Source organism: Sinohyriopsis cumingii, chromosome 17, assembly GCF_028554795.1.
Source record: "Sinohyriopsis cumingii isolate HCF-2022 chromosome 17, ASM2855479v2, whole genome shotgun sequence".
Classification (NCBI taxonomy): Eukaryota; Metazoa; Mollusca; class Bivalvia; order Unionida; family Unionidae; genus Sinohyriopsis; species Sinohyriopsis cumingii.
Genome location: NC_142977.1, coordinates 118,291,080 through 118,303,034, shown reverse-complemented (window position 1 = coordinate 118,303,034; position 11,955 = coordinate 118,291,080). Strand labels below are relative to the sequence as shown.

Sequence of the window (11,955 nt, the reverse complement as noted above, 5' to 3'; positions counted from 1 at the left end):
TCCTATGCAGCTGGTGGCCATTTCAAGGTATCGACAATTGTTGTGATATAGATACTACACAAACTTTTAAATTAGATTTTAAAAATTACCATGTAATTATATAAAATGATCATCTTGTGAAATACACATGTTGCAACGTTTACCGTAGTAGGATTATAATCATTATGACCGATTCGCTAATGATGAAAATGGCGGTTGACAGACGAACATGGGTAACACCATCTGCTCCTTCCAATGTTTTAGGCGGGAGAATATACATCATGTACTCAAACAGCACGTGCTATTATGGCTGACGTCATGAAATCGCTCCAGTCAAACCAGTTAATCTGGCTTGATCATGTAAAAATACGTTTTTATGAAACGCACTCTTAAGACTTCGATGTCATTTGTTCAAGATATTATAAAAATAAATCAATATGCTAATCATCAGGAATGACAAATCACGAATAAGAGTAAAAAGTCTGCAAATATTTTTATAGACAGAGTCCATAATGTATTCAGTATATTGGAGAAGGTTGAAGCTACCGACGAGAAGAAAACAATAGCAAATATATTCCGTTTTCGACTATTTAATCGCTCACACTCTACCCAGGGACGAATGGGTAGATGAGCATGTGAACAGATTTGGCATGAATGCATATGATCAATTCACCATGATACAGTCTCACCCACGCAAATACGAGAGTTCTACAAAAGGTCTGAATATTATAAACTGGCTTTATATAATCCGTGAAAATAACTGGAAAATAACTGTAAATATAGATCGTGCTTTAGCCAGAGAACATTATTTTCATCAATCAATTAAACAATCAGTAATGTTGATAATGATTACAACAATAGCAACAATATTACTACTGCTACTACTACTACTACTACCAATAATAATAATAATAATAATAATAATAATAATAATAATAAAATAATAATAATAATAAAATAATAATAATAATAATAATAATAATAATAATAATAATAATAACAATTATTATTATTATTATTATTACTATTATTATTACTATTATAGCAATAACAACAACAATAACAAAAATAATGACATGCAGAAAGAATTACTGAATGTAAATAATAACATGTGGGTAGATTGTCGAATTTTGGAACGCATCCAATTTCTCGTTGAGAATAATAATCATTTGCTCTTCGTCCTGCTAATGGATACAATTTTGGCATGATGTCTACTGAGCGCCGCTTTTCATTACGAAATGGTATGCGTAGAATGTATTTTAAAACATGTAATATGAAACCTTTGATTGATACCAGTTAAAATGATCACGAAAATCTATTGAATATCTTAGGACCGAACTGTAGGTAACTTGAATTTTTGTTTAAAACACAGTGACACATTTTCCTTTCACTTCGTCATAAAACCACGCCCAGCCTAAAATTCAAAAGGAATCTGCTGACACTCTCTGTCTTTGTTATCAATACTCAGCTGTTTGTGCTGCCATTAGCATGAAGAGATTATGCATGCCCGAGACTTTACGAACGTTCGCTTTATTTCGGAAGACGAGTTGAAAAACGACGGATGGGGGCGGTTATTAATGGAGCAGTGGTCTTTTAGGTGAAATTCGCAACATCACTGGTAATCAAATAACATAGCAAAGTTTGTGAGAATGGCTTTAAGGGAGCATTGGAAATCCATGTATCTTTGTATGGGCTGTTTGTAATAATCAAGTCTGTTCTAGCACGCAGAAAGGTAATGACAGAACTGCCTCATCGTTGTCGTCGTGAAGTAGTTTTCTTGTTCACCATAATTTGAATTATATTTTTGCTCATGAAATATCGCCGGAAAATTATCAATAGCAATGAAGTCATTAAGTCTTCGAGCACTTCGAAGAAGAAAATATGTTTTCGTTTTCCCAGAAAATCAGCGACATTCTATGTTTTCAGCGAACATACTGAAATTGCTCTGTGGTGGAAACTTCAGTATGCGCGTTCAGTCTTGTTGGAACTGTCCGTTTCAGATATGACCGGAATCGAATGTACATAAAAATTTTCGGGTCTAGCTTTGCTTGTCTCGTGAACTCTTTTCAATCTTGTTTCAATTGAGGCTTTAGTTTTGTCATAATCGGCAGCTGAACAGTTACTCGAAAAATACAATCTGTTTGTAATGACTCCAGGTTTATCGAAGTTTTTAGAGCTTGTTGGCTTCTCTTTGTCTTTGGAATATCGTCTGCCCGTGCCAAGGAGTATCACGTTATTTCTTCCAGTGAGCGACATGCTTTTATCTCCAACAATCAATATGCTGTGAAGTTTATGGCGTTTGTTTGGCTTCAGCATGGCTTTCAGAAAATATATGAAAATAATTACGAAGATAATGCTGAAGACGGCTGTACCACTGGCCAATCCAATAATAAGTAAAGTTGGGCCATTCTTTTTATCAGCAACGTTTGGCACTGGAGCTGTAACATAAAGTGAAATGCATTTATAAAGGACAATATGGACACGGTTAAACATGTTACTTATAGGAAAGTGTTAAAGACTCGTTGTTTAAAGGCACCTTTAGTTAATTTTGGCTAAACCATAATTAATTCAGTATTTATATACGATTTAAGTCTTAAAAAAATGGTTCTTAACCAACAACAGCACACATATGCAATAAAAATGTTGTGACAGCTCAAGGTCATCGGTAACGTGGAGTAACGTCATATTTGGAAATGTGAATGGGAACTGGGGATAAGCTTTTGATTAGACAGATGTTCTTTGTATAAAGAACCTATGATATAAGAATTGTCAATAAAAATTCCCACGATGTGCTTTATAGATATGCTTTCTTATGGTGTAGTTGTGTCCTCTGGTGTGATTGTTTTACTGGAAACTTTTTTCACTGAGGAATCTAAAAAGTCGTTAATCTGCCGTGATCCCCCACCCCCGCCTCTATGGTGTTTAAATGTAGTTCAATTTTGTTACCTCGAACACATGAAGTTAGTGGAACTGGTGTTTAAGACACGCCCGAATGATCCTAATGTTATAAAAACTCGTTGACTCGGAACTTGGAATGCCAATTACTTAGAGATTCACAAGGTTGCAGAAAATAAAACCCTGAGCTCGAGTCTGAGATTGTGTCTTCCACAGCCAGTAAAAGTATAGACATTGGTGATTAGTTGCCATTAAATTAATGTTCTGTGATTTTCAGGACAGGGTTCAAAATATTCAGTATTTATATTTCACCGTAATATCTTGCCTGGACAGAGTCTTTTAAATTAATATGAACCCATAGTAACAAAGCAATCCTGAAACCTACGTTCCAATCCAGAAAACGAATTTCGAAATTTTCATTTTTATTAAATTAACCCATAATGATTGTGGATTTACAAAGAGTTTAGAATGAGCTTGTTAATATTTGCTCTTCATGTTTGCACGATTTCACCGATAGTACCAAACATTTTAGGACGGTTGATGATTTTATAATTCCTAGCTGAAACTGAATTAGGGTTGTTTTTGGTTCAGACTGTGCCTTGATTAACGTGTCAGCTGTTGTGTTGGAACAATATCCTGGTCACGTTTGATTTTGTGTTTCTTCCTTTAAATTTCCAACATTATGAATAAATATTAATCAATTTAAGTGATTACTTTTTATTCGCATTTTAATTTCTTGTTTTGAAGAGGAATTTCGGGACGGAAGACAGTAATTCAGCATCTTGGGTTCGTCTTTCATATTCCAATCCATCGTTTTGGCCGTATCCGGTCTATCTGCTGTTATCAAATGTTTTCAAAACCTCTTCACGTTATAGAAAACACAGACACATAACACTTTAATACAGAATTAATAAGGCCCGGATATACTGAATTTCAACATCTGCAAAGAAACTTTGTCTATCAGAATGCTTAAGTCATGAAAATTTGGTATTATTCGATTACCTTCCCATGTTGTGATCATGGACATGCTCTGCTTTAACTGTTTCTCTACCTTCTGTATCAGCTCACCTGGGTGGAAATAAATTATAAGAAAGTTATTGACGCAGATGAAATCGGAAAAGATTCTGAGACATTATATAAAACAAGTCTGGTAAAATCTGGAAAAGTCAGATTAAAACTCAAAATCACATCTCAAAAGAAGCCGACTTGTATGAAAAGACCAAAACCGATGAGAAGATACAATTAACCTTTCGAACACCAAGGGAAGAACACCAACGTAGTAGATCTCGTTCAAAAAGTCAAACTATAGAAGAAACCAATTAAGTTAAAAAAAAAAAAGAAACACCATCTTTGGAAATACTCAATGTAAAAAAAAGTGCGTTTGATTGAAAACCAAACTGCACACAAAGAACATTCAGGATAAAACGCCACTAAACTCAGATTCAAAAAGAAGAGTGAGAAGTACTTTTGGAATATTTGTTATGAAATTTTTCATTAATTAATTAGTAAATAGATCATGCATTTATTCTGCCTCCATTTTGATCTACCTTTTGTCTCAGCGTGAAACGCTTGAATTTCAAATCCCCGAAGCATTTCGTTCCTGTCGTCTGACTTGAACTGAAGTTCTATCTGTGGTCCTGCGGAGTAATATATATCTCCAGCTCTTATTTGACTACCACAGTATGTGTCTTCATGCACCGTGCTAAAATAGTACAAATTTGAACATTGATATGAGGTTCAATACGTCATAATTTTTATTTAAATATATTGTCTGTATATGCCATACTGTTATTTGATACTGATGGCAAAGGGTTAAGGCCCATTTTAAGCAGTTAAACCCAGTTCTTGTTTATCCCGTAACTTAAATGACAAAATAAACACACAGCGTAACACGCCATAATAATACTGGAATGTGATAATGTGAACCTTGGTCATTACATATGTTTTTGGAAGTTTGATCACTTCCAATGGTAAAAATACACATTTTGTCCTCGTTTACAGTCCTTGTCAGACCCAGGGGATATTATTCTACATGGAGGAATGTATGTGATGGCTGTTTGGGTCCGTTTAGGTCCGTTTCTCAAGGCAGCTGTACGGAAATAACTTTTTCCTATTCTGTTACAGGACTGAATAGTTATCAAAGAACATCAGTACAAAATAGTTCCTTAATTGATATCCTCAGGTGTATCACCTCCAACTCATGACCAAACATGGGCAGGATAAGAGCATTGCACATCGAGGCGGACATGAATATGTAATTTATGTAAGAATTAACATTTGACTGTCAAATAGGTTTGCCGAGTACTGCTACATACATCCAGCAAAGGAGAAAACTGATTAGCACGTTTCAAATTATGCAGAATATAACTGAGTATTGTGATGTTGTTCCATGTAACACAGACACACAGACACACGCAAACACACACACACACACACACACACCGAGCGGCCAAACGAGTGCCTGTATATGGGTGCTAACATCTTCGAGTAGAATATAAATTTACAAACTTCAAATTTGTTTTAATTATTATTGCATCATGTTTCATCTTATACGCTTTACTGACACACAAACTATCTTATTAAAATAATATTTGTTAAAATCAAAATATGATTTTAATGGCTTATATATTGTCCGTACATATGGCTTCAGTATAACAAACACAATTAAAAACATGAAGAGGCAAAAGTATATCTTAATTTCCTGAGTATGAGTGATACACAGCTCTTACTTACATCTATAGTTCAGAGAGGTTAAGCTACGCGTTGACAATTTTGAACAAACTTCAGCATACAAAAGGACAACCCATTGTCTTTAGTGACTTATCACAGGGCAAAGTTCAAATTTTCACTTGACGAACACTTCAAATGAATCAGGACAGGGAACTCATTGTATTTTGTTACTTATCTTTAACTTCCTCGCATAGTCATTGATGACTCAGTAAAGAATTAGCCCCTATCTATAGCAATTTACTTGGAGTATATACAATACCAGGAAGATATGGATTTCAAAATAATTTTCGTAAGTAGAAATACAAACATTACCGAGAATATATGGATTTCAATATAATGGATATACGTAGGAATACAAACATTACCTAGAATATATGGATTTCAATATAATGGATATATGTAGGAATACAAACATTACCTAGAATATATGGATTTCAATATAATGGATATATGTAGGAATACAAACATTATCTAGAATATATGGATTTCAATATAATGGATATATGTAGGAATACAAACATTACCTAGAATATATGGATTTCAATATAATGGATATATGTAGGAATACAAACATTACCTAGAATATATGGATTTCAATATAATGGATATATGTAGAAATACAAACATTACCTAGAATATATGGATTTCAATATAATGGATAAATGTAGGAATACAAACATTACCTAGAATATATGGATTTCAATATAATGGATAAATGTAGGAATACAAACATTACCTAGAATATATGGATTTCAATATAATGGATACATGTAGGAATACAAACATTACCTAGAATATATAGATTTCAATATAATGGATATATGTAGGAATACAAACATTACCTAGAACATATGGATTTTAATATGCTATATGCAAAAATACACATATTACCTGGAAGATATGGATTTTAATATAATTGTGATACTTTTGATATGCTTGAGATTTATTTTAGTTGCTTTCTCTGTGGGCTGTTAAATGCAATGCTGGAATAGTTGTAGTGGAGGGTGGGATTTTATTGATGTGTGGGTAGTACGTATGTATATATATATATATATATATATATATATATATATATATATATATATATATATATATATATATATATATATATATATATATATATATATATATATATATATATATATATGTGTGTGTGTGTGTGTGTGTGTGTGTGTGTGTGTGTGTGAAAGAGAAAGATGCTTAATTTTGATACTTCCTTATTTACGTGCTTTACGTCTCGACACGTTACCTTTAAGCCATGTGCCATGTGTACCTTGACACGTCTGTCTTTAAGCCTTGAAACGTTACCTTTGTCTTGACACATGTGCCTTTAAGTCTTGACACGTTTACCTTTAAGTCGTGACATGTGTACCTTTAAGCCTTGCCATATGAACCATTACGCCATGGCACGTCTACCTTTAAACCTTGGCGTGTGAACCTTTAGGCCTTGAAATGTGTACCTTTAGGCCTTAAAATGTGTACCTTTAGACCTTGAACTGTGAACCTTTAGGCCTTAACTTGTGTACCTTTAAGCTTTGCACGTGTACCTTTAGGCCTTGACATGTGTACCGTTAAAGCATTATACCGCATTTTATAGTCCATGAATAAAAGGTATTCTCTGAAATGTCTTTGGGGGCCCCGAGTGGCCGAGTGGTCTAAAGCGCTCTCCGTTACGGATCACTGCCATCTCACCTCTGTCTGCGTAGGTTCGAGTCTCGGATTCAGCCAATGTGGCTATGTGAGAAAGTTTGCCAGTAGCTTCTCGTGGGTCGGTGGTTCTTTCCGGGGTTTTCCCGGTTTCTTCCTCCACCATTAATACTGGCCGCCATTTATAGCCTATTGTGTGCTGAAAAATGGCGTTAAACCCTCAACAACAACAACAACTGAAATGTTGTATATATATAGTCCTAATTTCTATATGTCCCGATAGGAATCTATCAAATTATTATTTAAACGAACTTTTTTTTTGTCTAAGATACGTGAATGCGACCTAAACACTGTACTGATGAAAATCTCTTTCAGTAGCGCTTCCGCGGGACTTTTAGAGATTTACACAAGGCGAAGCTGATTTAGGTTTCGTGCAAAACTGATTGGACGAAACAAGACAAATGTCTGTCATTTTTTATTATTGTTAAACTGAATATAACACCAATTTCGAATTTGAACCAACTAATTAAAAAATGTGGCTACTAATATTCTACGTAATTGATTTATCTGAATTTTCATTACTTCTTGCAGTATGTTATGTGATAGTTCTGAATTTTCATGACATGTTATTTGTGAAAGTTTTCGAAATATCCATTTAAAATTAAAATAAAAATTTCCAACAATTCTGTATTTCACCCCCATCCCCCACACAGAGTCTTTAACTATAAAAGGGGACAAATTAGGAAGTAAGTTTTTTAATCTTCACCTCTACAAACCACCTATATCTGAAAAATGTATCTTCATATAATATAACAGTTAGATTGCGTTGTACAAGACTGTAGATACATACTGTAGATACATACAACCAAAACTGCAGATACGAATAAATATGTTTGATGTAGATTACTGTGTCAAAACTAATTAACTTGTCAATTGAGTTGTAATTTTACTTTGCATGCTGCTCGGGTAATTAAATATTTATGCTGACAATACTGTTAAAATAAATTTGAACGGGACCTAAGAATGACAAAGTATCACTTATTGTGCCGGTGTTTTCTGTACATATTTATGTACAAATCGCTGAGAAACAAAAATAAATCACTGGATAAACAACAAAAGAATTAACGGACTAATCGATAAATACGCCAGCCAACTATTCAGTCAACCTACCCACCTGTTTCTGTTTTCCCGGATCTTGAGGAAGTCGTACTCGCAGACGTGAGTTTTAGGATTGGGGGCTTCCAATGAAAACTGGAGGAAGTGCAGAGCCCACAATCCATTATCTTGGGACAGCACCCAGGTCCGGTTCTGATTAGCAAGGTACTTTTCGTTCTGAAGTTCCAGATTGATGGTCGAATCGTTCTTTATAAGTAATTCTGAGCAAAAGACGGGGAAAATGACAATAATAGGTGTGCTCTGCTCAATTTTGAATTCGTCACATTGCAAGGGCTAATTCTGAATGATGATATCGACGGCAATTACAGCAATGCTGACAATAACTTCGATGATGAATACGTATAATAATAATAATAATAATAATAATATGAGCATATGGTTTGATACCAATAAAGTAATTATAATAATTAAACTTTTTGTGTACAATAGACCATTATGAAAATAATAAGGTATGATGTGTCCGGTTATGAGATTTTTTTTTAATAGTAGTGGTAGACTACTTTTATATTTTGTATATTTTGGGACACACAAAAAACACCCCCAACTAATTTTGGATTAGCTTGGTGCTTTAGGGAACGGAAACACAAGCAGGTATTTAGTTCCCAGGTAATTGGGGTAAAATGCCTTGCCCAAGGACACACCATGGTAGCAGTCCCAGGCTGTCCGTAGGTAGAATTCGAACATATACACTTTCTGACGCAAACCTAGCACTCTGACAACTGAGATACATCTTCTATGAGAGAGAGAGAGAGAGATTTTGATTTTTAACGTAGCTTTAACAATTTTTCAGTCATATCGCTACGATGTCTGCAGTGTGGCAACTTATAGTGATGTCTAGCACTGGGGCATCATGCCGCAGACATGTAGCATGATGTCCCACCCAGTCACATTATCCTGACACCAGGCCGACCAGTCCTAATACTAACCTCTTAATGCTGAGCGACAAGCGAGGCAGCTATTAGTACCATTTGTAAAAGTCTTTGGTGTGACTCGACCGGGGATCGAACCCACGACCACCCGAATCCGAGGAGGACGCTCTAACTAGTAAGCCACCGGAGCGGTCGCTGTGGGGAGAGAGAGAGAGAGAGAGAGAGAGAGAGAGAGAGAGAAAGAGAAGGGGGGGGAGACTAAGTTGCTTTGCCCACACACACAAACACACGCCAAAAAAAGAAGAGAAAAAGATAAGAGGGTCAAAACAATTGTTGCTACAATAAAAATCATTTGTTCCTTCACAAGCCAAAGGTATAAGAGACTACAAGGACGGTTATTGTCATTTTCTTTAAAAACTAACCAATAAACAGGCCCGGCCCTAGAATGTGCGGGACTTAAGGCAGCATGCGGGGCCCAAGGCAGCAAGCGATGGGCGGGGCCCCAAACAAAAAATTGCTTTGTGGGGTTGATTTCCTGAAAGACGGTTGCCTTGTTCGTCTTGCCGTAGGGCCGGGCCTGCCAATAAACCAATGCATAGATACAAATGTTCACTAAATTCTTTGCGAAAAGAAGACAATATAACGAGGAGAAAAAAACTTGAACGCATAAAACATTGAATCAGATTCTACCAATTATGATTTCGTCTCGATAAGTCATAAACAAATATTATAAAATAAATTCTAGGGAAACATTATCATGAAAACTCGATTTCATTTCCGCATCTTTGAAACGAATGATGATTGCCAAATAAAAGAGGAAAGGAAATTTAAAAAAAAAAAAAAACCCCCATAATTAATAAATTTTTTGGACCGATTTAATTTCAGTGAATCAAACTGAATCAAACACAAAGATGGGTGTGAGTTTTAAAAATAATGACCCCCCAAACCCCCCCCCCCCCCAACAAACACGTAGTTACATGTATTTGGTTAAGGTTTCGTTTTATTCTTATTCTTATCGCACATCAACACATGAACAGCTATAACGTACCGATGCAATTGGAACATATGGTTCTGATCTGCGACGTACTACAGCGACTGACCTAGTCCTACAATGTAAGACAGAGCCCATGTTGTTTGTTTTAGTGCCACGTCTTACTACCCAAATAACGGCCTTGTATAGCGTTTTCCGAATCTATTGACATCGGAATGAGTAGTCAAACTTTCAGGAATATCTCACACACTTGGAAGCCTATATCGAAACTCTTCCACTAATTTATGTGTATTTAATATGCTTACTGTGCTGTCTTTATCCTGGCGGAATGAAAATGTGACACTAGCAAATAGACGCATTTTCAAGTTCCGTTGACATAACATTTGAATTTGTTGTAATGCGACAGTAGTCGAGGTATGCATAAATATGTTTAAGTAGGTTCATGTGGGGGATATGTTTCTTGAACGAAACGAAACGTTGCTTACAGTTCCAATTGACAGAACCTAATGCTTAACATTTAGTTTGTAAAGGCCAAAATGACCATCTTACAAGTGTCGGACCTCTCCACCTCCTCTCAATTTCCTGCATAATTTTAATATAACGGCCTTTTGATAAGTGTCAGGTGAGGTACACATGATATTTTGTAATTAGTGTCCACGTCTCTTACATAAATGAGTGTGATAATACCTTAATACCTCGTGCTTAAACATAAAATAATGCACAGAGAGAGAGAGAGAGAGAGTTACCTTCACCCACAACACCACTGGCACGCAGTAGACAAAATATTAGGCCCAATTTCTCCAAATTCGTAATCGGTCGATTGGGAATATTGTATTTCTCCATCATCACCCGTAGTTGTCAAACGTCAACACCCAAGCTGTCAGTTTTGTACTCTGATTCGTGCTCTGGTGATACACACTTGTGACCTTTATACAAATTATGTGACGTCTTTGAGGACTACCACTTGGTGAATGAGACACTTGAAAATGATGGCACAGCTTCCTAGTACAAAGATATTTGATCATTTACACGGATCAGCTGCAGCCAATCAATTTTAGTTTATTGTTTACTTCCGCTATAATCAACAACTGTTTTTAGCAACGCAGTATCTGTCATTGTTTATGATAATATATTTCATTTATAATGACCTGTCAGAGTTTATTTCTCTGATTGTCCGCACGTCACGTATGTATGTATGTATGTATGTATGTATGTATGTATGTATGTGTGTATGTATGTATGTATGTATGTATGTATGCATGTATGTATGTATGTATGTATGTATGTATGTATGTATGTATGTATGTACGCACATAGGGACATATGTATGTATGGTAGGATGGGTGGAATATGTATGTACTTATGCTCGTGCAAATGTGTGTGTGTGTGTGTGTGTGTGTGCGCGCGCGCGCACACATCCTGGTAGAGCTGTATGAGATAGAGTAGACAGGAAATAAAGGTATGAGATTTTTTTGTTTTACTGATCAGGGTTAACACCTCAGGACTTTATTCCCTGCTGTATGAGCCACCGTAGCGGACAAAAACTGGTCCAATGAGAAAGTTGCAGTTGAAATTCCAATGTCGTATGTGGAGAATCTAATATCACGTGTTGGATCAAATTGGATGTCCCTAAAGTTTAATTTTCTGGATCGAGATTTTAGATTGTAT

The 11,955-nt window shown here is 35.6% G+C and overlaps 1 protein-coding gene across 1 annotated transcript; it reads right to left on the bottom strand.

The window, feature by feature from the left end:
* Window positions 1-457: 457 nt before the first annotated feature.
* Window positions 458-11,263, bottom strand: LOC149779738 (uncharacterized). The gene is made up of 5 exons (XM_089940599.1): window positions 11,034-11,263; window positions 8,426-8,627; window positions 4,422-4,576; window positions 3,877-3,942; window positions 458-2,417 (listed from the first exon to the last, which is right to left on the bottom strand). Exons 1-5 carry the CDS (start codon window positions 11,131-11,133, stop codon window positions 1,939-1,941), a joined length of 1,002 nt encoding a protein of 333 aa, XP_089796725.1. The 5' UTR covers window positions 11,134-11,263; the 3' UTR covers window positions 458-1,938.
* Between the last annotated feature and the right edge of the window lie 692 nt (window positions 11,264-11,955).

Bases quoted from the DNA above. Each gene is read 5' to 3' on its own strand.
- LOC149779738 (XM_089940599.1), bottom strand. From the start codon at position 11,133: ATGATGGAGAAATACAATATTCCCAATCGACCGATTACGAATTTGGAG. The intron at 4,577-8,425 runs GTGGGTAGGTTG...GTACTATTTTAG, and splicing joins ATCCGGGAAAACAGAAACAG to CACGGTGCATGAAGACACAT. The intron at 3,943-4,421 runs GTAGATCAAAAT...ATTTCCACCCAG, and splicing joins GTTTCACGCTGAGACAAAAG to GTGAGCTGATACAGAAGGTA.